Source organism: Sceloporus occidentalis, unplaced genomic scaffold (genome assembly GCF_023333645.1).
Source record: "Sceloporus occidentalis isolate IW3139 unplaced genomic scaffold, rSceOcc1.0.p SCAF_44, whole genome shotgun sequence".
Taxonomy (NCBI): Eukaryota; Metazoa; Chordata; class Lepidosauria; order Squamata; family Phrynosomatidae; genus Sceloporus; species Sceloporus occidentalis.
Window position 1 is genome coordinate 3,063,806 of NW_028317024.1, and position 27,430 is coordinate 3,091,235.

At 38.9% G+C, this 27,430-nt stretch overlaps 2 protein-coding genes across 2 annotated transcripts; one reads left to right on the plus strand and one right to left on the minus strand.

Moving 5' to 3' along the window:
- Positions 1-10,157: 10,157 nt before the first annotated feature.
- Positions 10,158-23,062, minus strand: LOC149289593 (putative ribosome-binding factor A, mitochondrial). Its single transcript, XM_089490411.1, has 7 exons — positions 23,018-23,062; positions 14,159-14,170; positions 12,441-12,614; positions 12,086-12,198; positions 11,454-11,538; positions 10,739-10,815; positions 10,158-10,554 (listed from the first exon to the last, which is right to left on the minus strand). Exons 1-7 carry the CDS (start codon positions 23,060-23,062, stop codon positions 10,158-10,160), a joined length of 903 nt encoding a protein of 300 aa, XP_089346537.1.
- A 72-nt stretch (positions 23,063-23,134) lies between these two features.
- On the plus strand, positions 23,135-27,072 carry LOC149289594 (glyoxylate reductase/hydroxypyruvate reductase-like). The gene is made up of 5 exons (XM_089490413.1): positions 23,135-23,510; positions 23,698-23,869; positions 25,579-25,757; positions 26,128-26,224; positions 26,916-27,072. The coding sequence occupies exons 1-5, from the start codon at positions 23,135-23,137 to the stop codon at positions 27,070-27,072; spliced, it is 981 nt and encodes a 326-aa protein (XP_089346539.1).
- Positions 27,073-27,430: the final 358 nt, after the last annotated feature.

The following is a 27,430-nucleotide window of genomic DNA, read 5'->3' on the forward strand; positions in this document are numbered from 1 at the left end:
ATGCCTTATATCCCTATATGCCACTCTGCCCCCAGATATGCCTTTTAACCCCCTATATGCCACTCTACCCCTAGATATGCCTTATACACCCCTATATGCCACTCTGCCTCCCTGATGTTCCCTTTAACCCCCTATATGCCACTCTGCCTCCAGAAAGCCCTGTACCCCCCCTTTATGTCACTCTTACCCTCCCCCAATTTACCAGTGCTTCCCTAGACTTGTGCCCCGTGCTTCAGATTCCTTGGTGTGTAGTGGGGCAGCCAGTGGACGTCTGTGTGATCCATGCCGACAACCTCCGCTGCTGCTGTCCGGCACTTCTATGAATGAGCACCGGAAGGTCATGTGATGCCGGCTCTCCGTCATAGAATCCCCAGAGGAAGTGACAGCAGCAGCGGAGGTTGTGTGCGTGCATCGTGCAGATGTCCACCGGCTGCCAGAGAGGAGGATCCAGGTCGCCTGCAGCGCTGCAGGGGATCTGGATCTTAGTTTTATAGACAGCATTTGCTCTGGAAAAAAACCTTGTCTTATAATCCAGCAATTAAGGTAATAATTAAGAAAACCTGCTTAAGACCAACTTCCTTGGGGACAAGTCCCTTCTGTTACCCAATTTTTGTTTCTGATGGCACTATAATAATAACTATAAGTACTGTGCAGAACCTCATAAACCAGACTGCAATCGTCAATCACCAAAGGAACAAGCATTCGAAATGACGGCATTAACTTTACCTGGTGATCTATTAAAAAACTGATGGCACTGGGTGAGGAGCTGGTTCTCAACATCTACACAGGTTTAATTATCTGGGAACATTTACACAAAACGCCATCAACACAAACATACTGAATGTATAACTTTTCATTATCCAGAATAGGTTCTTGGGAGGGGGGCAGCAACTGATGCAAGTCTTAGAGCAGTTACTTGATAAATTGTTCCATTAATCCCAATACAGATAATTCAAATAAATATAACTTTGAATACGGGTCCTTCTAGAAGCTGGGCTGTTTCTCTGACATGTTAAACAGTCAGATGATGTCATCCAGTAGGAGGGACTAGGCAGCCATTTTAACTCCATACTCCAGTACAACATAGAGACTTGGCAACCTGGAAAAGGAGTAACGCTCTCCAACAGCATTCTGAGCCCGCGGCCAATACACTACGGATAGGGCCAGGGGTTCTTGCACCGCTCAATCTATTTTAATACGTTTCTACCGGTTAGGGGCATTCTTGTATTTAAAGACATGTTTATGTGCATTTAAATTATACAACCGAAATGTAAAGATTCAGATTCTGTTAAAATGCCATTTTATTGTCACAATGTGCCAGCTGTTATCACAGGATGCAATGGAACTGGGTTCCAGACATACATAAGACGAGCCACTGGAAACCAACCTGGGGCTTTTCCAGGATTTTCAGTCTCGCTGTATAGAAATGATCTTTTACTTGGTTTTGTGGGATCATATGAACAGAATTACACTGACCCTCCTAACCTACGCGTGCGAAAAACGATCACACGCATAATACCTAAATGTTTCAACCCAACCATATCTACAGCTAGGGTGACTACATCGACCATGTTTTCCAGGACAAAATATTGACGACCAGCACACTTTTGAAGTCCAAAAATAGTTACCGGCACTCCAGGTCTGAAATAAACAAGACTGAAACGTTGACTTGAAAACCGAAGTTGTTTGTGTGGTTATTTGGAAAGTCCCTGGAGTGCCGGTAACTATTTTTGGACTTTATATTGTTTACTGCTGCAGCTATTTGGCACCGGGCATAAACTTGGCATTTGGAGTGCAATTGTTAATTTTGGACATATATATATATATGTCGAACAGAGGTTTCCAATGGTCTTTGGTTTGAAAAATAAAAAAATCCATCATACTGGGTGATCTGTATGTATACGACCCCCGGATTTAGGGTTGGAAATCAATTATGCTTTTTTTTCAATGGCTCATTAGTATATAGGCAATCAGCCTGTACACATACTGTACCAGTTCAGGAGGCAATATGGAGAGTTATTAGCACAGCCCCCAAGGGGCCCTGCAGCCACAAGCCTGCGAATTCTAAATATATATATATATATATATATATATATATATATATATATATGTGTGTGTGTATATACAATTGGTACCACAGCCACTGCAGAAGCATTTCTATTTGAATACATGGCGCCACCATCACAGAGGGGGAGGAGTTACCGCCCGGCCACGGAAAGCGAGCCCAGATTCCGTTCCGAATACGGGCGCAGCGCTCCAGACACAGTGTCCGCCAGCGCTGAGCACACGGAGCGGTGCCGCACACAGACAGGCACACGCAATAACCCGGTATTAACCCATTCATACACACGCAGCGAGCAGTGCGCGCTCCCTGGCATACAGCCTGCTCCTCTGTATGACACACGGTAACTTGCAAGCGCGTACAAAAGTCCCTCTGAATGCGCGAGCGGCCGGCCCCTGTCTGCACCGGATGGTACAGTCTGAGGTGCACCCAGCGCCCGCGCAGCATGTGGCACACCTCTGGGATTGCATGCGCCTCGGAGACGCTGTACTTACCGGCAGCGCTGGAGAAGGAGCTGCTCCTCTTATCTCACGGGCTCCGATCCGCCTCCTGCTGCAGCCGTTTCCCCTTCCTGTCGGGTTAGGATACGATGATCCCCCTCCCCCACTCAGTGTGCGGATTACCCCTACACCGTGTGAGTGGGTGGGTATGTATGTTAAACACACTTGCCCGCTCCGCTCCAATACGGTCCCGCCACCGGTACGCCTTCCCCTTACTCACTCGCCGCCAGAAAATGGCGGTTCCGTATATAGGTAGGAAGTGACGTCAAAGACCCTATAATTTGCATGTACTATGGGGCCAATCCGGGTGAGTACTGACCTGCTTTAGAATAGCGGGTTCCCTTGTTTAATGCTTTGGGGTATCATTCAAAGTCACTTTCTGGGGTACCCACCAACTACAAACTGCTCCCCAATGCAGGTGCTCCATGCACCCCTCTATTGTCCCCAGACTGAAGGGTGTAAACCAGTATCAAGCCTCTCGCGAGGTTTCAGTACATGTGATGATGTCACAGGGGGCGTGGCGAGTTACATCATTGAGTCGGAGGACAGTCACGTGGTTTCAATTCATCCATGCCCCTTGTCTGCAGATTATAATGGGCGTTGTCAATGCCAGCCCCGCCCAAAACCACTCAGCCAATAGAAAAGTACTTCAATGCCTATTTTTTCTGTTATTGGAGGGAATCACTATGGTTTTGTGCCACATGTTCCATCCAATGAACCTTGGCTTCATTGACTGTGCAATAAATAAATTGTCAAGAAAAGTAAATATAATTAATTTCTAATTCTAGGAGTAAATTAACAAAACACATAATTATACTGAGTAGCAACATGAATGTCAATTTCTAAAAATACATAATGGTACATACCTAATTGGTCTTCCATTACTGGCTTATGGAGCACTCATATGGAGTTGACTTTTCCAGTTAAAATAAAAGCAACATAACAGATGAAAGTTCCAAAATCTTATAATTTTTATATTGTATAGCTCAAACATCATTCAGTGACCAATGAATGATGATAAAATGTTGATAGCAAATATGGAACTTTAGCTCATTCTCATCACACCATACATGAAATAAAATATCACTACCAGGATTATCCATCCATGCAAATTTCAGCAAATACCAACTTTGTTTTCCCTCTGTACATACCAAAGAACCAATGACTACATGTTTGCAAATCAATACCACAAAACCCTTAAAGCTGACATGATTGGCTGAGAGATGATGTACTTAAGTAACTTAAGTCAATGGAAACGTCTCCAGTTGGACAAAAGTAATAATGGGAATACCCCAGAATTCCATCCCATGTCCACTTCTGTCTTGGTTTGCACTACACAAAATTAGCTAAGCTCATACTGTCTGAAGTAGACAATCTTTCTCTGCAAGGGGACTTGGTCCTGTTGGGGGATTGGGCAGCCAAGTGGAATATGAAAAATGCAAAGTTTTGCATTTGGGAGAAAATTAAATGTGAAAATGATAATAACATTATACAAATACATATGGGAGCAATAAAAAGTTCTTACTGATGACCTAATGTGCAAAGAACAAGAGGTCATCCATTCATTTGAAGAAAGGAGTTTCCATCTAAAGCAGAGAACAGGTTCTCTAGAGTAAGAACAATAAAGATGTGGAATTCATTATCTACAGAGGTGGAACGATTACAGTCAACTTCATCAAAAATACAAAAACTACGATCTTGAACAGGAGACCTTGTAATGTGACCCATCTCACTAAGGTGAGCTTCATCACTGAACCTCCTGAACAACCTTTTAAAAGTTGAAATTGTTTAGCACTAATAGTACCATCAGACCATTTATCAATTTCATTTTAATGGGTAGTGAAGATCTTCAAATCCTAGAAGTTATAGTTATAGTTGGAAATTCAGATGGAAACATTGTACCACAAGTGTAACCCCTAGTCCACCAGAAATGTATGAGCCAAATATGGAGCTAGGAATTGTTATTACCATAATCATACATCAGAGATCCCCCTTGAATGTTTTGATGAATGAAAATGAGATCTAACTGGCATAACAAAAGCACTCTATTTTTTCTGTAGAATGATATAAAAGAAAATAATGTACCAATATATACATAAGGGCAAACCACAAATAGTGGCAAAATAATGTACAAAATACAATATTATTAAAATGACATCTTACATATACCCCACAGCACCCAGTTTCAATTTATAACAAATTAGACCCATAATATCATTGGATGACCTGCAGAATGACCAATATATGAAAATAAGTTGAACATCCAGTGTAGGACAACAGTCATCACCAACATCTAGGTTCAATGTAGAAGAACCAAAAATCAAAATCTGGTGTACAGGAGAAGATTTTACAAGAAATGAAGTTACATACACACTACTATTCAAAAGTTTGGGGTCACTTTGCCGTTTTCATGGAAAACAAAGACATTTCTAGCTGTAACAATCACAAAATAGTTTTCTAATGAGCTATTAGCCTTTTAAACTCGCATTAGTGAACACAGAGTGCCAATGGAACACAGGAGTAATGGGAGTGATAAAGGGCCTCTGTGCGCTTATGAATATATTCCATTAAAAACCAGCCGTAATAATTTACAACATTAACAAAATCAATACTGGATTTCTGATCCATTTCATGTTATTTTAAAGAACAAAATTTGCTTTTCTTTCAAAAACAAGGAAATGTGTAAGTGACGCCAAACTACCTAGCAATACAGTAAACATGGATTCTCTGCATATATATGCAAGAAAGCTCATGTTTTTTTAACAAGGTCTCAGAGTCACAACCCCATTGAGGGAAATACACTTGTTTTATCTGCGCAAACTTAATTTGGGAAATTGCATGCTTTATTTCTAAAAATGGAAAGTAGAAACCCTTAATTTAACATTCTTAGCACCAACCCACCACATAATTACCTCAAATAATTACCTGCAGAACTTAAAACTCCCACAAGCACACTCTATCCGTACACACTTTCAACATTTAGGTTGAGATCTAAATAGTAACAAATGTGGCAAAATGCTTGCTTGTGCGCTAAGGCAGCACCTGCACAGATTAAACATCCTTAAAATTAAAGATACGTCCTCTACAACTCCCTATATCACATCCAAGATTGCAGAATACTTCTGAACATTCTACAAAGACCTATACAATTTGAAAGAGCCCTCCTAACCCACTCAGAACTCAGGTCCAACACTCGCCCAAGCACTGAACTCCCTGTTGGACAGAGAATCCCTCCATGCACAAATCTAGTCTGCAATCACCATGGTCATTGTTAAACCTGGTAAATTCCCTGATCTCTACAGCAGTTATAGGCCCATATCACTGTTCCCAACCTGATCCACATAAGTTCCTGAGAAAGAGTTTAACAGGGTGGACTGGTTCTTTCTGTTTGCCACCCTTCAGGCCCTGGGTATTCGGGAGAAGATGCTCCTCTGGATCTGCTCACTTTACTGTGCCCCAACGGGACGTTTCAAGGTTAATGGGGCCTTGTCGGACCAGTTAGCCCTGTCTAATGGCACTAGACAGGGTTGCCCACTCCCCCTGCTCCTCTTTTGATTTTAACCTTTGAACCTCTGTCTAACTCCATTTGATCTAATCCCAACATCACAGGTATCTAGATCCCACACATCACAATGCTTATGCTTGTTGTCAACTTCCGACGTATCTCCCAGCCACATTCCCCCTTCCATTACTACAATAATGTACAACAATGACTTTACCCAGGGATGGAACCAGCATCCCTGAAGGCATCCCCCCTCCAAGGACCGAAGCTTCTGAGCTTGACTCACATGCGGTGAATAGTTTCCAAACTCTTAGGTAATATAATCACAAACAGGTCCCGTAACATCCTGAAGTCTTTTGTATTTCAACTGATTCACTTTGCAAAACCCCCATTGAGCTCTCCGAACACTACAAGGGCGGTTACACATTTTTAACGGATCTTCTTGGGGGCCGTCCCCCCATCTCACACTCTGTCGTATATCTTTAGATTGCTTACATCATCTCCCACGCTTACCTCTCTTATTTCACTAAACAGTGAGAAAGAGGCCTGGGCATTACACTGACAAGGAAACTGTGGGGAAAGATATTCTGTCTCACACACTGCTGCTCAATCAACACAAAAGTACATAAGGCACTTAGGCTCCTAACCCGCTGGTATAAAACCCCACATGTTTCAGATGGTATCCGTGTCCCGTGTTCCACATCTGGCCATTTTGTCACTTAACAAGTGACTGAGAAGTCACAAACTGCCCTTCTTCGATTCTACTCCAACATACTTCAATGCCTGTCCCCAAACTCCTAAAAAACTGATTCTCACGCATTTAATTTTGCAAAGTATCTTATCCCACTCCACTGGAAATCTCAATATGTGCCAACCACTTCTTGGATTGGATAACCCAAGTAGGAAAAAGTCATGGAGGACCTAGTCCACCTTTCCAAACTCACCAGAACGGACTGCACTGCTTCCAATGGATGCAATTAATGGAGTCTGAGGCAATGAAAAAACTTCCTGTGAGCAATGATCCAATGTCAGGGGCCCGAGGTATTGGGGCACCCCCCCTGAGCTTCCCCCTGGGGCTGTCTCTCTTTTGTGTTCTGTATTTGGGCTGTTGGACACCTCACCATGCCCTACTTCTGCCCCACCCATGCACCCAAGCCCATCACTCCTTCTTCCCCATTCATCTCCACATCTACTCCCTTACTCTTATTTTTTTGTTCCCATGTTCCAACATAATGAGGAAATGACAACACAGAATGTTTTGCATCAGAATTTGTACTCTTTATTAATGTTGACATGTAACACTTTGATGCTGTTTAAATACGTCTTCAGACTTTGAATATGATGTTAGAAATGTACCTGTGTATAACCATTTATGGACAATGGGCAACTGGAATTTTTATCTTTTATGACATTTCATTGTTGGCAGTAATTTAGTAGATATATTGGGTGGACTCTAGAATAGCGATGCATAGGTCTTCATAGTAAAGGAGCAGCACTTCACTCAATGGGAAGTTCACTTTCAGATCACTCTGTCATGCCGTAGTTTGAAGATGCAGAGGTCAATGAGTTAAGCGTTTTGTAGATAGGTATTTAAGGAGTTGTGAAAGGGTGTTTTCACTTTAGGATAAATGCATTGATAAAGCCCTACTTGAACACATCTGCGAAATGTATTGCTAACGGTTATTTCCAAATCCTTTTCACTTAATTCCTAACACGTTGTCAGATATTTTATCGCGGAGAACATGTATTTCTATATTCTGTGATTTTACACAAAGTGGAGTTAGATCCATTTTATTTTATTTAATCATGTAGTGATTATTTATTTTTGTCCTTGTTCCCTCTATAATTGAGAACAAAGGAGTATTAATGTATATAGATGTTTCAGTATGTATGTATGATACAATTAATGTTATCTTCCATGAGAAAGTTAAGGAGTAGACACTACATATCTTTAGAAATGTAACTTGGAATGGGGGATACATGGGAAGACTACCAAGACTTGAGTTACTATCTAGGAAGTAACATTTGGCGATTAGGGTGACCAAGGATAAATTCCAAACACATATGTAATGGTTTTAAGTTAATTCTTAGACAAGAGCGTCTCTCACAGGTAAATTAAGAAATTACAAGGTGTAAATATGAGTAGAAATTCTAATTATAATGGGTAAAACCCACCATTATGATTGGAGAATTCCAATCAAAAGGTGGAGGCTATGATAATAAGCCCTGTCTTTAAAAGCTTATGTCTTTAATAATGAAAAAAAAGAGAGCGCACCCTGAAATAGACAGAAACTGACGGACTTATTCACCAAATTTACCCCAGAGAATTGGAATCTTAAGATCCTGGCACCATATTTCACTCTTAGAGTTACTTGGAGTTCTAACCTATATAACTTGGAGAAAGTTATATTCTTTCCTACTTAATTTCTTGCCACTGAACCTGGATTAATTTCTACAAGGACCAGTTGGACAACAGCAACAAGTGGTGGTAATTATAATTGTTTTATTATTCTGAATAGAGATGAATTTTGTCTTCTTCGTATAGAATTCCCTGTTTCCGGGAAATAGTATATTGCATTATTGTATATGACGGCTTGTGAGACTGCAGCTTATAACCCGTGATAATAACAATAATGAAAAGGTATTTTTACCTGTAGACGAAGTTTGACATTATTTGCATCTATTAGGAACTTCACTAATACTCTTAGACACAAACAAATTATTTTTAATTTGTCATATTAGTTTAACTAATATAAGAGAAATAGTGATATCTTTATTACTGCCCTGATTATCAATTTTTGGTTGCTGAGTGGACTGGAAATTAATTGTGTGTTAGACTCATAAAATACTAATTCATATTGATAACTATCGATAATATGCTGTATTTGAATTGATTTATTTTTGACATGTTTTAGAACGTTGTGTTTTATATTATGCACTGTGTGACTCATATAGATATTTTATAAATTGTTTACAATAAATAATATTTATTGACTATCGTGGCGATATCTATCTAATTTGAATTATAATTTTCGGTGATCTGAAATAATTTAGGATCGGAGATAAAATATAGGATATCTCCTTAATTTAATATTGTGGATGTGGTACTACAATATTTGGTAGCGTCGTTATTTTGTGTGTGTGACGAAATATTGGTTTTGCCTATTTTGTCTCATTAATATCCCTAACAGCGTTCCCATTTAAAAAATAAATTGCACATTTAATGTTCCTCAAAATGCACAACTTTGCATTTCTCAATATTAAATGTCATTAAGCACGTGTCCTTCAATATGCCCAAACCCCTTTGCTGTGAAATTACATCCAATTCAAACATAGTCTTCCAAATGCTCCTAGTGGAGCCCAAACATTCTTTGTGGTTTCAAGCATTTTACTTTTCCATTCCTACTATCGATCCATCCTTGACGTCCCACATTAAAACACCCAGTATTATTTAAATAGTTTTGTTCAGTGAGAAACACATTTTCACCCTCCTAATTCCAGGAGGAAAAGAAATGTGTTAGAATATGGTGTTAGCATGGGTGTATTTGGGTCAGCATATGATGCTAGAGGTGAGCCTATAGTTAGCATTACGAGTAAGAGGATGGAATATGGGCGTATGTACATGTAAATATATGGTATTAAAGCGAGTTTGAGTGTTAGGATGGAAGCATGTTTCAGCTAAGGGGAAAATGTCAGTAAAATAACGCATTTGGCTGCCGCCAATCCTAGGCGTACTCCTGAGTCAAGTGGAGGTAGCAATGGCTGATAAAACAAAGCAAGAATTCAGAGCATGCCTAGTGAATACTATTTATTCATTCATTTCTTGAAATAACTTTTTTTAAAATATAAAATATTTTTACACTTTTTGGGGGGGGGGGATTTTACATATGAGAGCAGTACGTCTTCATAAGGCTAGGGAAAATAAACCCTTTTTATATATAGACGATTTTGTATCACGTACAAATAGATTTGTAAGATATACCTATGTTACTTTATATTTTAAATGCTAATCTTTATATTAAACTCCACCACAAGATGACAAAAAACATTCTAGTAGATATGGTCTACACTTTTTGCTTGGCATTTTGGTATCTCAATGTTCATCTAGCGGTCTTGTCTTTCTCTCTTCGTCCTCCAATTCCTCAGTTACTTCATTTATATCATCTTCAATGTCTGGGTATGCACCGGACACATCCTCTTCCTCGATATATTTGTCCAGCAAATATTTTTGTGGTGTGATATCATCTTCACGTTTCTCTGCCTTCTGCTTTTTTAGTTTCTTCTTTAGGATCTTCTGCCTCCTGATCTCTGCCAGCTGCTCTTGCTGCTGCTGAGACAACCCTATGCTATCGGGCTGATTTAAATGATCTTTCATTTTAGATTTGTATTCCAAAATCTGTCTGTTAAGATAGGTGTGGTCAATGCCAAACATATTTGGAGATGCTGAAGAAGAGGCTGAAGCTTCAGAAATTTCTTCTAAGGAAGTCTCCCTGATCAGAAAACAGAAGCAACATGTTTATAAACCATACTTTTAACACAAACCTGGAATACATATCTTAGATTCAGACGGTAAATGAGACACAAATGCTACCTGCATGAAAGTCTCCTTTCCAGAATCTTTAATGTGCACCCTTTAATAATGTGGAGCTAAAATGCTCTATATAAATTACCAACCTGAATTCACTATGACCACCCGAGGTAGAATCACCATAATCCTCTCCAAAATCGGCAACTGCCAGCAACCGTTCGACCTGTTCCAAAAAACAAAACTTGTTATATGAAAGTCCATACATATTTAGAACTGTTCAAATGAAAGAATGTCTTTTAATTTATAAAATATGCAAGTTTTGTGTCACCACTTTTGAATCCAGTAACCAAAAGAAATGTTTTCTAGGATAGAAATTTACTTGGTGTAATGTAAACCTGAGATGGCTCCTTTTGCCGAGGGCAAAAACCAGGAGTGCTAAAGCCAGCTTTGAGAAATCAAAGTCCTCCAAAAGGCTTTCTACAGCCCCTACATCTTTAGGGCCAAAGCCAACCATCATGACTGGATATTTTTTTTTATACCAAGCGTGAGCTCTTTCCATGTCTCTCTTCAACTCAGAGGGCAAGATACACAAAAAAAGGAACAATGGATGTTTATGCTTCAACAACATCTAAAAGGACTTGGACAGTAACCAACTAGCTGTGGAACAGTTTAATACAATCCTGCTTATTTTCAGAATGCAGGCTAAGTATAGCAAATGTTGCATTTCCACAATGGCTACTGGCCGACGACAATTTATACAACACCTATAGGAGATTTTGACACCTGTAAATATAAAAAAAAACTATATATAACATTTGGTGTTAAGCAGAAAATGGCAGAGGCTTTACTTGCTTTTCTTACCTCCTGTATCATAGCATTTTCTCTGTCCCTGACAAACACAATTGGTGGAACACTTCCAAGAACTTGATGTGTTAGTAGGAGATGTCTTAAAAAAAAAACAAAAAAAACAAACGCATTTTACACAATATTGAAAAATGTGATGCACTTATCAATTCCATCGCACCTTTTATGAACATTTCATTATTAAAAGGCTGAAAATGAAGAGAACAGTGCAAAGTAAACCCCCGACGAGATCTCTACAATGCAGGCATTAGGAAAGTTACAACTAGGTAAACTACATAGCTTTTTAAAGAAAAAAAATTTCCATCGGCAGGCAATTTTGGTGGAGGAATAGAGCCTTCATCTTGATATGGGCATATTGAATGTAAGCATATATTCTATCAATTTAACCATAGGATGTTCCTAAAGTATAACATACTTATAGTTATTTTACATCACATTATAGACAATTAGTAATGTTAACCCTATCGTTCAGCAAGAATATATAAAACATACTGACTGCTTAAAGGGGATTTCCACCAATGCAATAAACAGCCAATTTTAAAGAAATAAATACCCTAACAAGTTACACAACGAACACATTTAATGTGTATAAAGTGATAAAAAAAATATACATGTTTACTATACCTTACCTAAAACGGGGAGCATATTTCTGTAGCACTTCTTCAACCAGATTGTCAGTTCCTGCGATGCCACTAGTGATCCAGTATGCACGGCAAGCCGAGAAGTCTGCTGATATGCAAACCTAAATACAGAGAGGAGCCCATACAAACGTGTGTACACATTCCACATCCTACCTTAAGAAAGGCAGCACTATTGATGTCATGAAAACCTACATTGGATTACTTATAGGTAGCAAACATTTCTTAACACGATCTCCTGTGCCACCAGTATGACATTCCCCCCCCCCCCCGAATAATTCAATTAAAAGGACTATCAAAGGCAACCACTGAGATCATCGGTTTCATTTTCATGTTTTTTCCTTACCTTTGATAGTTCCACATTAAGGTTATAAACCTCTTGACTGACTTCTGGCGTGCTCAGCAGATCAGTCAATGCTTTAAACATGATCGAGTTCAATGCCCTCATACGGATACTATCTTCACGCCTTTGCTTCTTTTGCACTTTCATCAGGCTGAGCAAGCCGTCTGGCTTATTCACCTTACCAAAAGTACAAAAAGTCACGAACACTCATACAGCAGGGACTGAGTAGATGTAATAAATTATGATTAATAACATTTAAGTAATTATGTAATGATACACACATGATCACTTGGAGAACCAGTAACTATTCCAAGCCTGATTTGTATTTTTTAGTAATCAATATTTTCTGAGAAGTAAAATATACCCAAAAAGAATATTTTTATGTAAAGGAAACCAAATACTTTTTGCAGAGCAAATGATTCTGTGATTTAAGACAGACTATGCCTACAGCTATAGGATTGGAGAAAGAAAAACAAATATAGACAAACGTATTACTTTGTCCTCGTTCAAAGAATACATGAGTCCTTGTTCTGGTCCCATAGTCAGGATAGTTTTATGCTTACGCAGTTTACCACTCTCTCAGTAAAGAACTTCCCTATATTACATCTAACCTGTATTTGTAAGCTGTGTGTAAGGGCAGTGTATGTGTGTGTAAAGGCAGTGTACGTGTGTGTGTGTGTGTGTGCGCAAAGGCAGTGTATGTGTGTGCGCAAAGGCAGTGTATGTGTGTGCGCAAAGGCAGTGTATGTGTGTGCGCAAAGGCAGTGTATGTGTGTGCGCAAAGGCAGTGTATGTGTGTGCGCAAAGGCAGTGTATGTGTGTGCGCAAAGGCAGTGTATGTGTGTGCGCAAAGGCAGTGTATGTGTGTGCGCAAAGGCAGTGTACGTGTGTGCGCAAAGGCAGTGTACGTGTGTGCGCAAAGGCAGTGTACGTGTATGTGTGTGTTTATGGGCAGGTGTGTGTAAGGGTTCTGGTAGGCTAACATTAGCCTTTGTTTTTTAATTAAAAACAAAATCGCTGCTGCTGTTGACTACTCTTCCAATGATACTCAGTCAGCATTATGGTGGACACCTTACTGGCTGAGAATCATGGGAATTGTAGTTCACAGATAGCATCTGCAGCTTTACTGTTGACTGCAATTCCCATGATGCTTAGCTAGCATCATGGAAGCCGTATGTCTGGCTGAGCCTCATGTGAACTGTAGTTAACAGCAAATGATATGACAGGTGTTAGTTGTAAATTAAAACTACCACGATGCTTGGTCTGGCTGAACATCATGGGAATTGTAACTCACAGCTAACATCTACTGTTAACTGTACTTCCCATGATGCTCAGCCAGCATCATGGTAGTAGTATGTCTGGCTGAGCCTCATGGGAATTCAATGTGTTGGCTATTTTTAATATGCGTGACTGTGCTGACAAAAATGAAGCGTGTTTTAATTGGCGATGCAAGTGAAACATTGTAAAGTGCAGTTGCTTGTATTGGTGAGTTCAGCAAAAGCGATAACAAAAAAACTAAAAGAAAGGGTCCCTCTTTCACGTTTTGAAATGTTGGGAGGTATGACACAGGCACAAGTATTATGAGTGAAGAAAAAAAAGTATAAAACATAAAATAATGTTTGAAATTTCCATATATATAGCAGAGACCGATAAATGTGAAAACAGACACAAGGTTATAAACCATACTTACAAACTGCGTTCCAATAGACGGGCTATCATACCAGAACTTCTTTCTGCAAAAAAAAACAAAAAAAAACAAAAAAAAAAAAACACAAGATACAAGGCATGAAAGAACTAATGGCACAAGCCAACGTAAGATGAAGGCCTCATGAAAGTATCAGGTCGACTACACGTCTGTCGACAGGTTTGATGTCCATTTGAGGGAACATAGGTCACTGTTCTCCATTGGCAAATATGTTAGCAGACTCACACTGCCAGCTGAAATAAGTATATAAATTGCTGCTGAGGGTCTAATTTTTTAACAGACCCCTTAAGATTATGTGGGTAGTATGTTAGAATTTTCCAGCAAGCATTTTAAGTCACTTAATTATGTATAATTATATATTATAATGTAGAATTATTATCAGATGTATTAGACTCATCTCAAGAAACATTTTGCCGAAGGTGTCTATATATCATGTATATAAAACAATATATGTATATCATATATAGAAATATCCTCGCATAAATATAATTTCAAATAATATTCAGCTCGCATTCCACAAAAAGCGAAATCATCCAATTAAGTACAAGTAAGTGGCGATGAAGGCTTTGTTTCAAAACGCTGGGAGATATCTGTTTAGGTGGCACATTGAGCTAGAAAATGTAAATTTGATAAATCGTTAAGTCTGCGTATGATTACATTTAATAAACTATTCTTTATAGTATAAAATAGTGTGCACTCTGGATATTTTATTCAATTTGCTGTAACGCTGTGCTTTAGAGAGTGGGGTTATTCATAAACTTTTTACAGTTCTTTATAGTAATAACACTTTATTGCATGGCAGTGTATAAATATCAAAAGCAGGGGGAGGACACCTGCGGTGGGATAGTCTCTAAACATGAAACCGGCGATCGATTGCTGTGCCTGTTTAACTCCTTGGGTACCTGAGGGCAAGTAATGTATTCAGAGTATTAATGTAACAATGAAGCTGACATGCCCGGTAACACAACCCGTTCAACCAACTACAACAACATTACTTATTAAAGCTCACTTGGTTTTGGAGGCGAATTTATTCAGCATGTTCTTGGCAAGCGCTGCCGGAGAGAGGTGCAGGGATCGCCGCTGCATTACAGAGGGCATGTGAATCGGAAAGTCCCCAGGAAAACAGGAGGCCGAAATCAGCTTCCATACGCATCTTCTTCCCGTCCAGGCCCGATCCTCACCGGCTCCGAGGACCCTTAAAACGGATGTAGTAGAAAGCGCCATGAAAAAACCCAAACTCCACAGCTTGTCTGTAACTGTCGGAGAGTTCTGCGATCGGCTTCCGCGCCTAGCCAGACATCAATAGTGGCAAGAGATGTAGGAGTAGCGATAGCCAGTAGGGGTCACCCGTGTGCACACGTGTAGTAGTTGGGGGCGTCACTGATTGGTGGAGGTAACATGAAATAGAATGTGGCAGCCGGGTCATACAGAGCAGTATACGCGTCTTTTATGTGACTGGGGCGTAGTTCATCCTAACTGAATATAAATGACACTTTACATGTATTTTAATAAATATTACATCATTTTTATACACTACATAAGCTGTTGTTGTGTGTCCCATCACTCTCAGCCAATATTTCTAAAACTGCAAGTCAAGCTTTTCTTTTATTAAAACGTTTTCCCTTTCATTTACACCGTGTAATCTGGGAAAGTGTTATATTGCGTTACATACATTTATTAGCAAACCATAAAGCCCCTCTTTACCTGGAATAGTTTCAGCAAGTTTACCATATGTTCAAGTCCGGACCAGCCATCTGGCACACTAGGCAAATGCCAGGTGGACCGCTGTCCAATAGCTCACATACTTACTCGGTTTTGTGTCCATGGTCTCGATACCTGTGGCTGCACGCTGCGTGAGCATAAAAAATAGCCACCTCAAGCCAGGGCCCACAAGAACTTAATTTTGTTTCTGCTGGCCTTAAAAAGTGCCAGGGTGGCTTAGTCGTCCCCAGTCCGGCTCGTCATATATACAATATGATAGTTGTAACTAGATAAAATAGTTTACAATAAAAATATACATATACACTTTTTAACTGATTGACCACTCTTATATAAATGTATTTAAAAAAAATTGTACTAAATGCTGTTTTTTTCTATATGCATGAGTTAAGTAAACATGGAATTCCCACCATGTTTTATTTTTTTTATTAAGTAAAACTATTACTGTTATCACTTACCTTCACGCACAATCTTTTTTGAAAAAACTACAGTCAGCGTTCTCCCTTTAGGACGGTGATATGACATAACTTTTTTCTTACATTAGTTTACAATTGACAGATTATGTAACTCTGACCCCAAACCATGTTTATATTACAGTTCCTGTTTGTGCTTTTACTACACATTTTTTTATTTGATTCAATAAAAATCAGCCTTTATTGCACATGAAGAAGGCCATTGTGGCACTCCATATTGTAGCTGGAATCTTTAACACGGGGATGCCAGAGATGTCAGCAATCACCTAACTGTGGTGCAACTTATTGTTTTGTTCACCCTTTTTATTGTCACGCATGTGAGGTTTCTGTAGCAATGTCCACCTGTTTCTGTAGAGATGGACCTGTCTTGGACCAAGTTGGAGTCTTTGCTCACAGTAACATTCTATGATGATGTGAGTAAATGTATAGATCAGGGTGTTGCTGTAGATTTTGTCTATTTAGATTTTGCAAAAGCATTTGACACCAGCGGTTATTGTATAAGCTAGGACAAATCGGTCTTGGAGAAAATGCCTGTGTTAGGATTAGAAATTGTTTTAGTGACAGGGTGCAAAGAGTTGTTAATAGCAAATTCTCAAACTGGACAACTGTGGTAAGTGGGATGCTTCAGGGTTCTGTCTTGGGTCTAGTAACTCCAGTTCTCTTTAACATATTTATTAATGATCTTGAAATAGATATTGGAAGTCACCTGTCTCTGTTTGCTGATGACACAAAATTAGGTAAGATTATAAAGGCTCATCAGGATGTAGCGTCTCTTTAGAATGATTTGGATAAACTAGGGGACTGGGCAAATAAGTGGCAGATGAGATTCAATAAAGATAAGTGTAAGGTAAGGCACTTTGGTACCAAAATAAGCATGCAACTTACACTCTAAAGGGCACTGCATTGTGAAAAGCAGAAAATGAGAAGGACTTATGTAGACCATAGACTTATCAACAAAGTGCAGTGCCAGTCAGTGGTTGCAAAAGCCAGTAAGGTATTGGCATGCATAAAGAGGAGTATTAAATCATGAGTTAGAAATATAATTGTACCTCTTTATAAAGCAATGGTGAGGCCTCACAATGAAAATGCAGTGCACCAGTTTTTAAGAAGGATGATATACAGCTGGAGATGGGCTACAAAGTTAATTAAAGGAATGTAGAATTTTAGTTATTAAGAAAGAATAGAAAAGCTGAACTTGTTTTCACTTGAAAAGAGATGTCTAAGAGGGGATCTGATCACATTGTACAAATACACACAAGGTCAGTATAAACAGCTCTCTAGTGATCTATTTAAGAGGTCTCTGCAAAAGACATGGGGTCATCAGTTGAGACTTGAGGAAAGGAGATTTCACCATCAGCATAGGAAAGGGTTCTTCACAGTAAGGACAATAAAAATATGGAATTCTCTGGATGGTGTATTTTCTACCTCTGTGGATATTTTTAAGAAAGGTCTGGATGCTTTTCTGGTTAAGCATAACATAAAGGGCTACAACTGCTAAAAGTACAGTCATATTAGAAGGTTGATCCAGGGAGTAATCTGATTGCCGCTATGGAATCAAGAAGGATTTTTTTCCCTGTTGTGGCATAATTGGTAATTGCCCTAAGTAGGGTTTTGCCTTCTTTTGGATCAACTTTAGAACTAGGTATGTGTGAAAGATGGAACTTGATGGACTGAAGACTTTTTTCAAGATACTATACTAACAACATTTTCATCAAAATAATCAAAGTGCTTAAAAGAGAAAGAAAGCTATAGATGTCCCAATTACCCCTTAGGAAAAGAAACCTTTTATCTGATTGGAAGAAAGTGTGTTAGGCAAATATAACAGCTAGCCAGTTTGTTTTTGACGACATAGAATGGCTAAAGACAACCAGGTTAGAGTACCTACTCAGTAGTTTCTGCACTTGGCCATCTCTATGGCTATGGGTGTTTTATGATGACATCTCGAGAAGATGAAATGAATGCACACAGGAACAGGATTACATAAAGTAAACAACAAACTAGCAACAATCAATTTTAGGTAATAAACAGTAAAACAATAATTTATCACATAATAATGGGGGGGGACAAAGCTGTCAGTTCTCATGTCTCAGTTGAAAGAGCGTCAAAAAGTGATCTTTGCTTCAGTTAAAATATCCCAAGCAAAATTTGGGTGGGGTGCCTTAATATAGGCGACTGCCTAGGAAAGTAGCATACTCTAGATTTGTGAAATGTTTCATATGTACAGTATTTTGTGTTACAGGTAAAATTAGTCTAACAACAAAGACAGCATACTAAAGGTTAATATGACTCTAAATACAGATTAGATGTATAAACAGGAACCTATAGGCTATTTTACAGAACCAATAGTAGATTTGAAGAGCCAGTGGGGCAAATAATACACATAATTAAGTTTATATTGGAAACAAGAATAGAGGTTCGCTTTAGCTGGGAATCCAACCAGCTTTACTTTTAGCCAATTGGATGTCAGTCTGTGGACGAGCTTAAGAATGTAAAGGAAAATCATTGCTCCTAAGTGGGTCTATCCTCTATTTTTTGGTCTCTGTGATTTGGGAGCCTGAGTGTGTCCTGCTTATTCCCTATTTGATTTTCCCATGATTATGTGTTTCAATGGAAAGTATTGGCATATACATGGAACTCAGTCTCTGTGCTGCTATCTCCATCTGTATCCAGATACGGCCCCCTGCACATGTTGTTATATATCGTGGTATGTTTCACTGTGACAGAGATTAGAGGGTGCGGTAAATGTGATTTGAGACACGTAGACTCGATCAGGCCTAAGGCAGCACAAACCCTAATTATACGATTGCAGTGGGTGTTGGGAGCTAATGAATCTTTATAGATCTTTCTTCATACACTCAAAAAAAGGAAAATAGGAGCTCCAAAGTTCCATAGTTCAACTCGCCATGTTGAGAGCTGAGCAGGGCCGGCCCAAGACATTGTGCTGCCTGGGGCGAAGTGTGAAATGCTGCCCCCCCCCCCCCCGCTTCGGGGAAAAAAATTCTGCAAAAACTGTCCTACATCCATTATGTTATATCATGATAGTTAAAACTAAAATTAGGAAGTGATAATTTACATGCAACTGCAAACTCCATATTTTTATTTAGCTTTATTTATATAGTTTAAATAGATTTATTAAAAATTACCCCTCGTCTTATAATCTATGTTGCCTCAAATGAGGTCTGACTATGAGACTAAGATCCAGATCCCCGCAGAGCATTTCTGAAGGCAGAGTGGCATATAGGGGGTTAAAAGGCATACTCCTCCACATGGGGCGCAAATACATAATGAGAAAAACAAAGATATAGTAAGTATAGTAAGGAGCAATATGTGGTGTATAGTCCCCTCTATAATGAAATCAGCAATTGTGTTTCACAAACTCCAAAGAACCAATTTAAGTTTCTTTTTTCATAAAATATTCAGATTGAAATAGAGTAAATAACACAATACCTTCACTTTCCCTCACACTGATGTCTGGAGTTTTGTCCTTTGACGTGACTAGAAATTCAGGAAGGCGTTTTGTCTCTGGATAAATAAAAATTACAAAGTTCTATTTATCCCTACAGTAAGTAAAGTGCCAGGAAACAGATAACCAAATACACACCAGGACAGGCACTGACACCTGTCAAGAGCATAAAAAATGCTTTCCACATTGCTGCTTATTGTGTGTATCTGACTGTGCCCCCTGCCAGGCCCCTTTGTGCATTGATTTATTTGATGCCCCCCTTGTGTTTTGATGCCCCCCCTTTTGTACTGGTTAATTATAATGCACCCTATACCCATGTGTATCACCCCCCCCTTTGTGTATAGATCGTCCTAACCACCCTGTTGTGTCCTCACTCCCCAGCCACCCTCTAGGGGCATGAATATGTCCTTTAAAATTATGTCCTTCCCACCCTTTAAAATTAGGCCTTTCTTTAGATAACCAGATAAGACAGATAACCACAAGCCCTATTAGCTGTAGTTACCTCAAAAACAGAAGGCACAGCCAGTGTATGTTAACATTAAACCTGCTCCAAGGCCAAGAAGGTTTATTACAAAAAATCCTATACATATTTGGAGGAAAAAACAGTGATTTCAGAGGTTCATGATAACCTCCATAAACAGCCATTTTAACAGGCTTAACACTTGAGCTGACAGCTCACCTCTCATGTGCTGAGGTATTGAGGTCATACATTTGTGCTGTTTTGAGCAGTTGCTGTTTGCTTTGTACCACCAATTTTGGTTCCCATTTCATATTAAATAGAATATCGCCAATATGGAAGAAGGGGAGTGAACACCACCTGCACACATTTCAGACATGGTGGCACCAAACAGCAACTGCTCCAAAGAACCAATTTCAGTTTCCTTTTTCATAAAATATTCAGTTTGAAATAGAGTAGGCCCGCAAATACGTTTCAATGATATTCAATTGTTAATGTCCCCTGACTCCCCTCTCCACAGCAACCCTCTAGGGGCATGAATGTCTGTCCGCGACTCCATCGGTCCGCTTATCACCTCAATTTTTTATTTTTTTTTTAAATACTTACTTTTTCTTCTTCCACCGACGTGCTCTTCAGCCTCTTCTCGCTCGAGATCTTCTCCTTGTCACGCGGTGACGGGAACCTGCTCTGCGTGAGCCCGCCCCTTTGAGCGTCACGGCGCATCAAGGGGGTGGAACGAAGAGCCGAACCGATCGGCACGCTGCACGCAGGCAAGTAATTAAACGGCGGCGGTTTTACATTTATGTTAAAACCGGCGCCGGTAGCCGCATCAGCTGACAAAACAGCGGCACTTGGGACGGCAAAGTGCCGCCCCTTGAAAAGTGCCGCCTGGGGCAATTGCCCCAGTCTGCCCCATTATAGGGCCGGCCCTGGAGCTGAGTGTAAACAGGTATTCCAGTGCCTTTCCTCAGACACAATCAAATATTCAACCCTCTCTCGTCTTTCAAATATCACTGATAGACTGGAACACTTTAGACATTTTGTTTTTTGTTTAGCACCATTCCAGTCTAATGCGCATTGTCCACACAGATACACGCACGCACACACGCAGACCCTTGGACTTGGTTTCTAGAATGTGATTAAACAGTTCCATTTCATGCTGTCAGCCAGATGGAAAGTTGCATTAAGACCACACCTTTTTGTTTTACTACCCAGTATATGATACCTTACTTGCTATGTGAATAATGTGATGTGGCTGCAGTTCCACCTCAAGAGGTTATTCTTAACATATTAAACTGGTTCTGCAACTCATTAATAGATCTTCATCAAATACACCTAGCATTCTGTAGCAGAAGCCAGGCAAGGACAGAGGCAATGGTATGTACTTCTGCTCTTAATAAATTGTTAGTGCTAATTGTAGAATACTAAACCAGGCTAAAACCACTTGGTGTATGTATTAAAGGTGGTATTAGAACCCCTAGATCCTGTCTTGCAATGTTAAGGTATTTCCATCACAAATGCATGAATTTATGCTATTGTCTTAAAAGAAACTCACTATTGTGGGTTATTAGGAGATATATGATAGCAACCCCCCTACCTTGTTAAATTGCTTCCCAATGGACCTTCATTGATCGCATGGTATCTTAACCTTGTGCATTTATGGAAATATTAACGTCTTTGAATGTTCCATTGTAAAGCAGAGGGTGGTCTTCCATTAGTTTATTCTCATCTGGATAATTTTTAGTACATGATGTAAATTATAGGCTTATCATGGATTAATTAAATATACTGACTGGATTAAAATACCAAGAAGCCAGACAGAATTATGCTTTATTTTCATGATAGTTTTTGATTCTGTCACATACCTCAGGTTTATGACAACCATGGAGCGCATATATATGGGGAGAAAATATATGGGGAGCTCTGATGAGCTTGCTTTATCCAACGTGTTTGTGAGTGGATCTTAAACCCCTTTTTTATTTTTCATTTGTGTGTTCATACTACACCATTATTGTTGTTTCTTTTCTCCCCATATATATGCGCTCCATGGTTGTCATATTGTGTTGTTAACATCCTGAGGAAGAGTGTTATTGGAAGCTGCTTTTTTGGGGAGTATTTATTATTATTTATTATTATCATCACATTTTTATATTCACACACGTGGAATTTGGGTTGTTTTTCTCCTATATACATACCTCAGGTTTCCATTGTCTCATTCCAGAACAGAAGTGAGTATGATGTCATGAGCATACTTACACACTACATGTGGGTGAGCCAAGACATCACAAGGAATTCTGCCCCATGAACCACCTCATCTACTATCCTTACCCACATAGTGACCAATTCAGATGAACAGGACATTTGTTGAGACAGCCAACAGTTGGGGCATAAGCAAAACGTCAGAACGGTTCTGAGAAACAGTAGACTACTTTAATTTCTTGCTTTCTCTAAATTAACGTCTTGCTCTATTATTTCACAAGCTGAGACACCCTACTCACTAACTTCCATGCCATCAATGAGTGAGCACTGTTGCAATAGTGTACACATGGGTGTATTGACATGCAGCAACTTTTAGAGTATGTCTTTCTGGTTACGGAGAACATTATGACCATCACCACTGGTCTTACCTCAGGGAAAGTGAGTAAAAACTTTAGGTTTCCTTGCAAAATCCAAATGTAAATCTGTAACTACAAGTATAGTTTTTCAAACAGACAGGGCCCTCTTTACATATAAAAGGGATCTGAAGCAAACATCACTCCTTACAGGTACTACGGTGAATTTCATTTCCTGAATTTGTGCCCTCACCATGTTGGTGCAGTTTTGCTCCAGAGATAGTAAATATGGATTAACGAACACTTTGCCCTTTCTTTTGAATCAGAAATGGATGCCCTTCCATTTGCTTTGCTATCACACATTGGAGGATCCCGTGGACTCCCAGAACAATATGAAGCAATTGTCAAGAAACACTTCCAAATAGTGTATCTTAAGGAGTTTCTCAACAATAAGAATAAGTATTCTCCAAAGATACAAGCCATTCTTTTGTGGTGGCATTTGCCTGTAGTTGACAAGGAACTCCTGGATTCTCTTCCAAACGTAAAAGTAATTGGGAGTTCTGGAGTAGGGGTTGATCATCTAGATCTATGGCTTATATCAAGATACGGAATTAAAGTCACCAACACACCTCACGTGGGAAACGACGCGACAGCAGACATGGCAATGGCTCTTATGTTGGCATCGGCTAAGCAGTTAATTGAAGGTATGTAAGGATAGAGCATGATAGTATATGGTGGACCCTATCACTGATAGATTTTAATCTACTCTATTTTACAGAGGATTATGGATTAGTTTGTAGCAGGAATAAGGTTAGAATTACATGCACGGCGCAAGATGATAAAAGCCCTCTCCATTAGACTAAATGGAAAATAATAGACATTGTTTTATAGCCCACCAGGTTTCCTGTTCACCAGAAACCACAAATTCTAATTTGAATTGGATTGTTGATGATATCACAGAGGCCACACTGGGTATCATTGGAATGGGAGGTGTTGGTTACAGCATTGCTCTACGAGCTAACGCTTTCAGAATGAGGATCCTGTATCACAACAGGACACGAAGGTGAGATGACTAGCATGATATCACAACCAGCATTGTAACTTACTATACAGACAACTGATTTATTATTACTGCAATGTAATCTACATTGGTTACTGTTCCAAATAATAACCCACTAGATTGCATTATTTTACAATATTTAATGTATTTAATGAAAAATTGAGGAAAGTATGTCCTGGGTGAATTTACGATTCAGTGACACATTTATAGATAAACAGAACAAGAAGTAGATTATAAGCTCATTTGAGCTAATAGTTATGTTTGAGATAATAGTTATGTCTTGTCTACCCTTTGTACAGTGCTGTGGAATCTGAAGGCACTATATTAAATAATAAATAAATATAACAAGAAATATAGGAACATTTTAAAATTAAATTCATATTAACTTGAGTGTTTGGTGCGTTAGGATGAAGCTTCAGTTTGTATGTAAAGTAATCCAAACTACCACTAGGACTTAATAAAAAGTCCCAGGAGTTTTGCACTGGCCGGAATATTCTCCACCTAGTGCAGGGGAAATCAGGCTGCCGTATGACACCTTGGAGTATCCCCTGTCAGAAGACACAAGCATTGCTGGCTCCATGCTGAATGATGAAGTGTAACAAAGTTCGGTATACATGTTATGGTTGAAAACAGATTTCGTGCCTGCCAAGCCTCAAAAAAACAGGAACTAAGAAAAAACATACATAATAACTATATGTGGTATTACTGCACATGCTTTTTCATTAGTAGCATCTAACCCATAAAAGAAATCTTACCTAAATCTAAAAAAAATTATATTTGTTAATATATTGATTATACGTAAACCATGGATTATACATAAAGATATATATATATAAAAAAGGGAAGGAAAATACCCCAAATATACATTTATAAACATTATCTATCTATAGTACATCTATCATTTCAGTAAAACTTAATTCTTTAAATTGTATGGACTGTATGAGATGGCTTGTGCCCTCTCCTTCCATCCCAAGATACAACTAAAACTCTTGTAATGCAATTATTATCTCCATCTCTCAGTCTTAGCTGGGCTCCTTCATTCAGTCTTAGTCTTGCTCCTTTACAACCCATAATCAGTGCTGCTGCAGATTTATATTCCTTACCTAGCTGTACTAATGCCTCTTCACTGGCTGCCTGTACACTTCTGGAATCAATTTAACATCATGACTCTCTTCACAGCAGTTCCTCTACATATGCCTCATTTATCTACACCTACTTGGTCCCTACTCATCCGATAATTCTTGCCTGTCCTATGCTCTTATTTCTACCTCTCATGCTCATATACATGGGCTGCCCAATCTTTTGGAATCACCAGACTCCCAACTTGTCTCTTGTCCTTCAAAATCATTTAGCTCCCCTCTACCCAGCCTCAATCCTGCTGTTCTACCATACTATCTTACCCTTCAGACGATCTTTTTGTGTGTCTAGCAATATAATTTATTTAAACCATTGTTAAATTGAAATACAGTTGTGTTGTCCACCTCAAACGTTGGCAATCACAACTCTTGTGCAAAGTCCCGCTACTCCTTCTGGATCGTAAACTTCTTTGAGTGCCTTTTATTTTTAATTCCAAATTGTTTTGTGATGCAGTAGTTGTAATGTCATTTTTACCCCTTATACAGCACTGTGGAACATTATGGCACTGTATAAATCGATACAAATAATAAATGGAATATGCACATTAAATGCACATTAAATGTGTATTCTAACAGACGCCCAGAAGAAGAAGCGGCGGTTGGTGCCATGTACTGCAGTAAAATGGCAGACCTGCTCCAGCAGGCTGATTTTGTGATGTTGGCTGTGAAGCTGACACCAGAGACTGACAAACTAATCGGTAAAGAGGAGCTACAACTGATGAAGCCCACAGCCATTCTCATTAACATCAGCAGAGGTATTGAATTTTGTTTCAATTCAAGGAGGTTTCAATACACGCAACATGCATTGAGAAATATACTGTAGCCTACAACAAACCAACTTACAGCTACAATGTAAAGCATACTCTTTTACAATATGATCTACGTTATAACATCTAACATGTTGTGATTACAGTAGATTCAATGTTATCCTCTAAAGGTATTGTGCAAAACAAATCTGAGACGCTCAACCAAGATCGGACAGCCGCTTAATAGCCTGTCCTACGGTGCATCCCTGCTTGGGAGCATCTAAAGCTTTAGCTCTCTTAACTTAGATACTTTAAAGGTAAAATAAGTACTTAAAATATGTATGTGTGTGAATTTTGTATAAAACACTATTTATTACAGGCCGAGTTGTGGATCACAACGCTTTGGTGGAATCTCTTAGAAACAGAACCATCAAGGCTGCTGCTCTAGATGTCACGGATCCAGAACCTCTTCCGCGGTACGATTTCTGTAACCTACATATTCATTTTCTTAATTTCCACAGAAGTTGCAAATATGACTCTTAAGTGCCTTTTGATGTTTTTTCTCTTGACAGTTTTTAAGATATTAGTGATAATTATATGAAATTCTGCCCTAAATAGTAAAGACTTTAGGATATTTGGTGTCTGCTGTTCATCTGTTCATATAGACTGCATACAGAAGCTGCCCTTTTCTTGTCTAGAATGCTTAAAATTAGCTTATGTGCTATTATAGAAAAAAAATGACTTTTTTAAGTTTAATCTGTTCAATACACATAAGTATTAAACCGATACCCCTGTGCCCCTGTCTCTATTTATGGGCACATACATGCAGTTATAAAATTATCTTTTATTTATATAGCACCAACAATTTACACAGCCCTTCTTACCTACCTGAGGTAAAGCAGGCCCTGCTCACAAGCTTACAATCTAGAGGAAATGTAGTAAGGTGCAAGGTATAGAGAAAGAGGGACAGATGACATAGATGTGAAAATGTATTAGCGGTATATAAGATATGGAGGTTTTAACTGATAATATTTTATCCTCTGAAGAAACGGGTTTTGAGGTATTTCTTGAAAAGTAAAATGTTACACTCAGAAACAAAAAATCTTCATTGGTGGTGTATGTGGTTTACTCCTTTTAATATAAACATTTTACTTATGATTTTAATAGAAATCATCCTTTGTTGACCATGAAGAATGTCATTGTGACACCCCATATCGGAAATTCCACTGAGAAAACAAGAAGAAAAGTTGCAGAAAAACTTGTATCGAATGCATCTGCTTTATTAAAGGGTTTGTCTATCACAGATATAGTGACAATGCCATAATCTTGGGTTTCTGCATTGCTTGTGTGACAGTTAAAAAATGGCTCTACCGAATCGAACAAATATATCTGTAGTTATTAAATAAAACAGAATTCTTGCATTGACTATATTGAAATATTTTTAACAAATAAATATTTTATTGAATGTATTATATATGTCTTAATATACAGAAACATTCGCCTTTGGCACAAAACAAGTGGAAGTATACAAAGGGTCACCAACACTTTAGTCAGTATGCTTACCTTAAAAATCACTAAACTAAGAATTCAAAGCAAATACTGTAAATATAACTATAATACTGGCAATATCCAATCAAATGAACTCAGAACTATTAACACCCATGTTTGTTATCAATATGTTT

Bases quoted from the DNA above. Each gene is read 5' to 3' on its own strand.
- LOC149289594 (XM_089490413.1), top strand. From the start codon at position 23,135: ATGGATGCCCTTCCATTTGCTTTGCTATCACACATTGGAGGATCCCGT. The intron at 25,758-26,127 runs GTATTGAATTTT...TATTTATTACAG, and splicing joins TCTCATTAACATCAGCAGAG to GCCGAGTTGTGGATCACAAC. The intron at 26,225-26,915 runs GTACGATTTCTG...TGATTTTAATAG, and splicing joins GATCCAGAACCTCTTCCGCG to AAATCATCCTTTGTTGACCA.
- LOC149289593 (XM_089490411.1), bottom strand. From the start codon at position 23,062: ATGGTGAGGGCACAAATTCAGGAAATGAAATTCACCGTAGTACCT. The intron at 11,539-12,085 runs GTAAGGTATAGT...TTTTTTTTTAAG, and splicing joins AAATATGCTCCCCGTTTTAG to ACATCTCCTACTAACACATC. The intron at 10,816-11,453 runs GTAAGAAAAGCA...TTTTTGGAACAG, and splicing joins AAAATGCTATGATACAGGAG to GTCGAACGGTTGCTGGCAGT.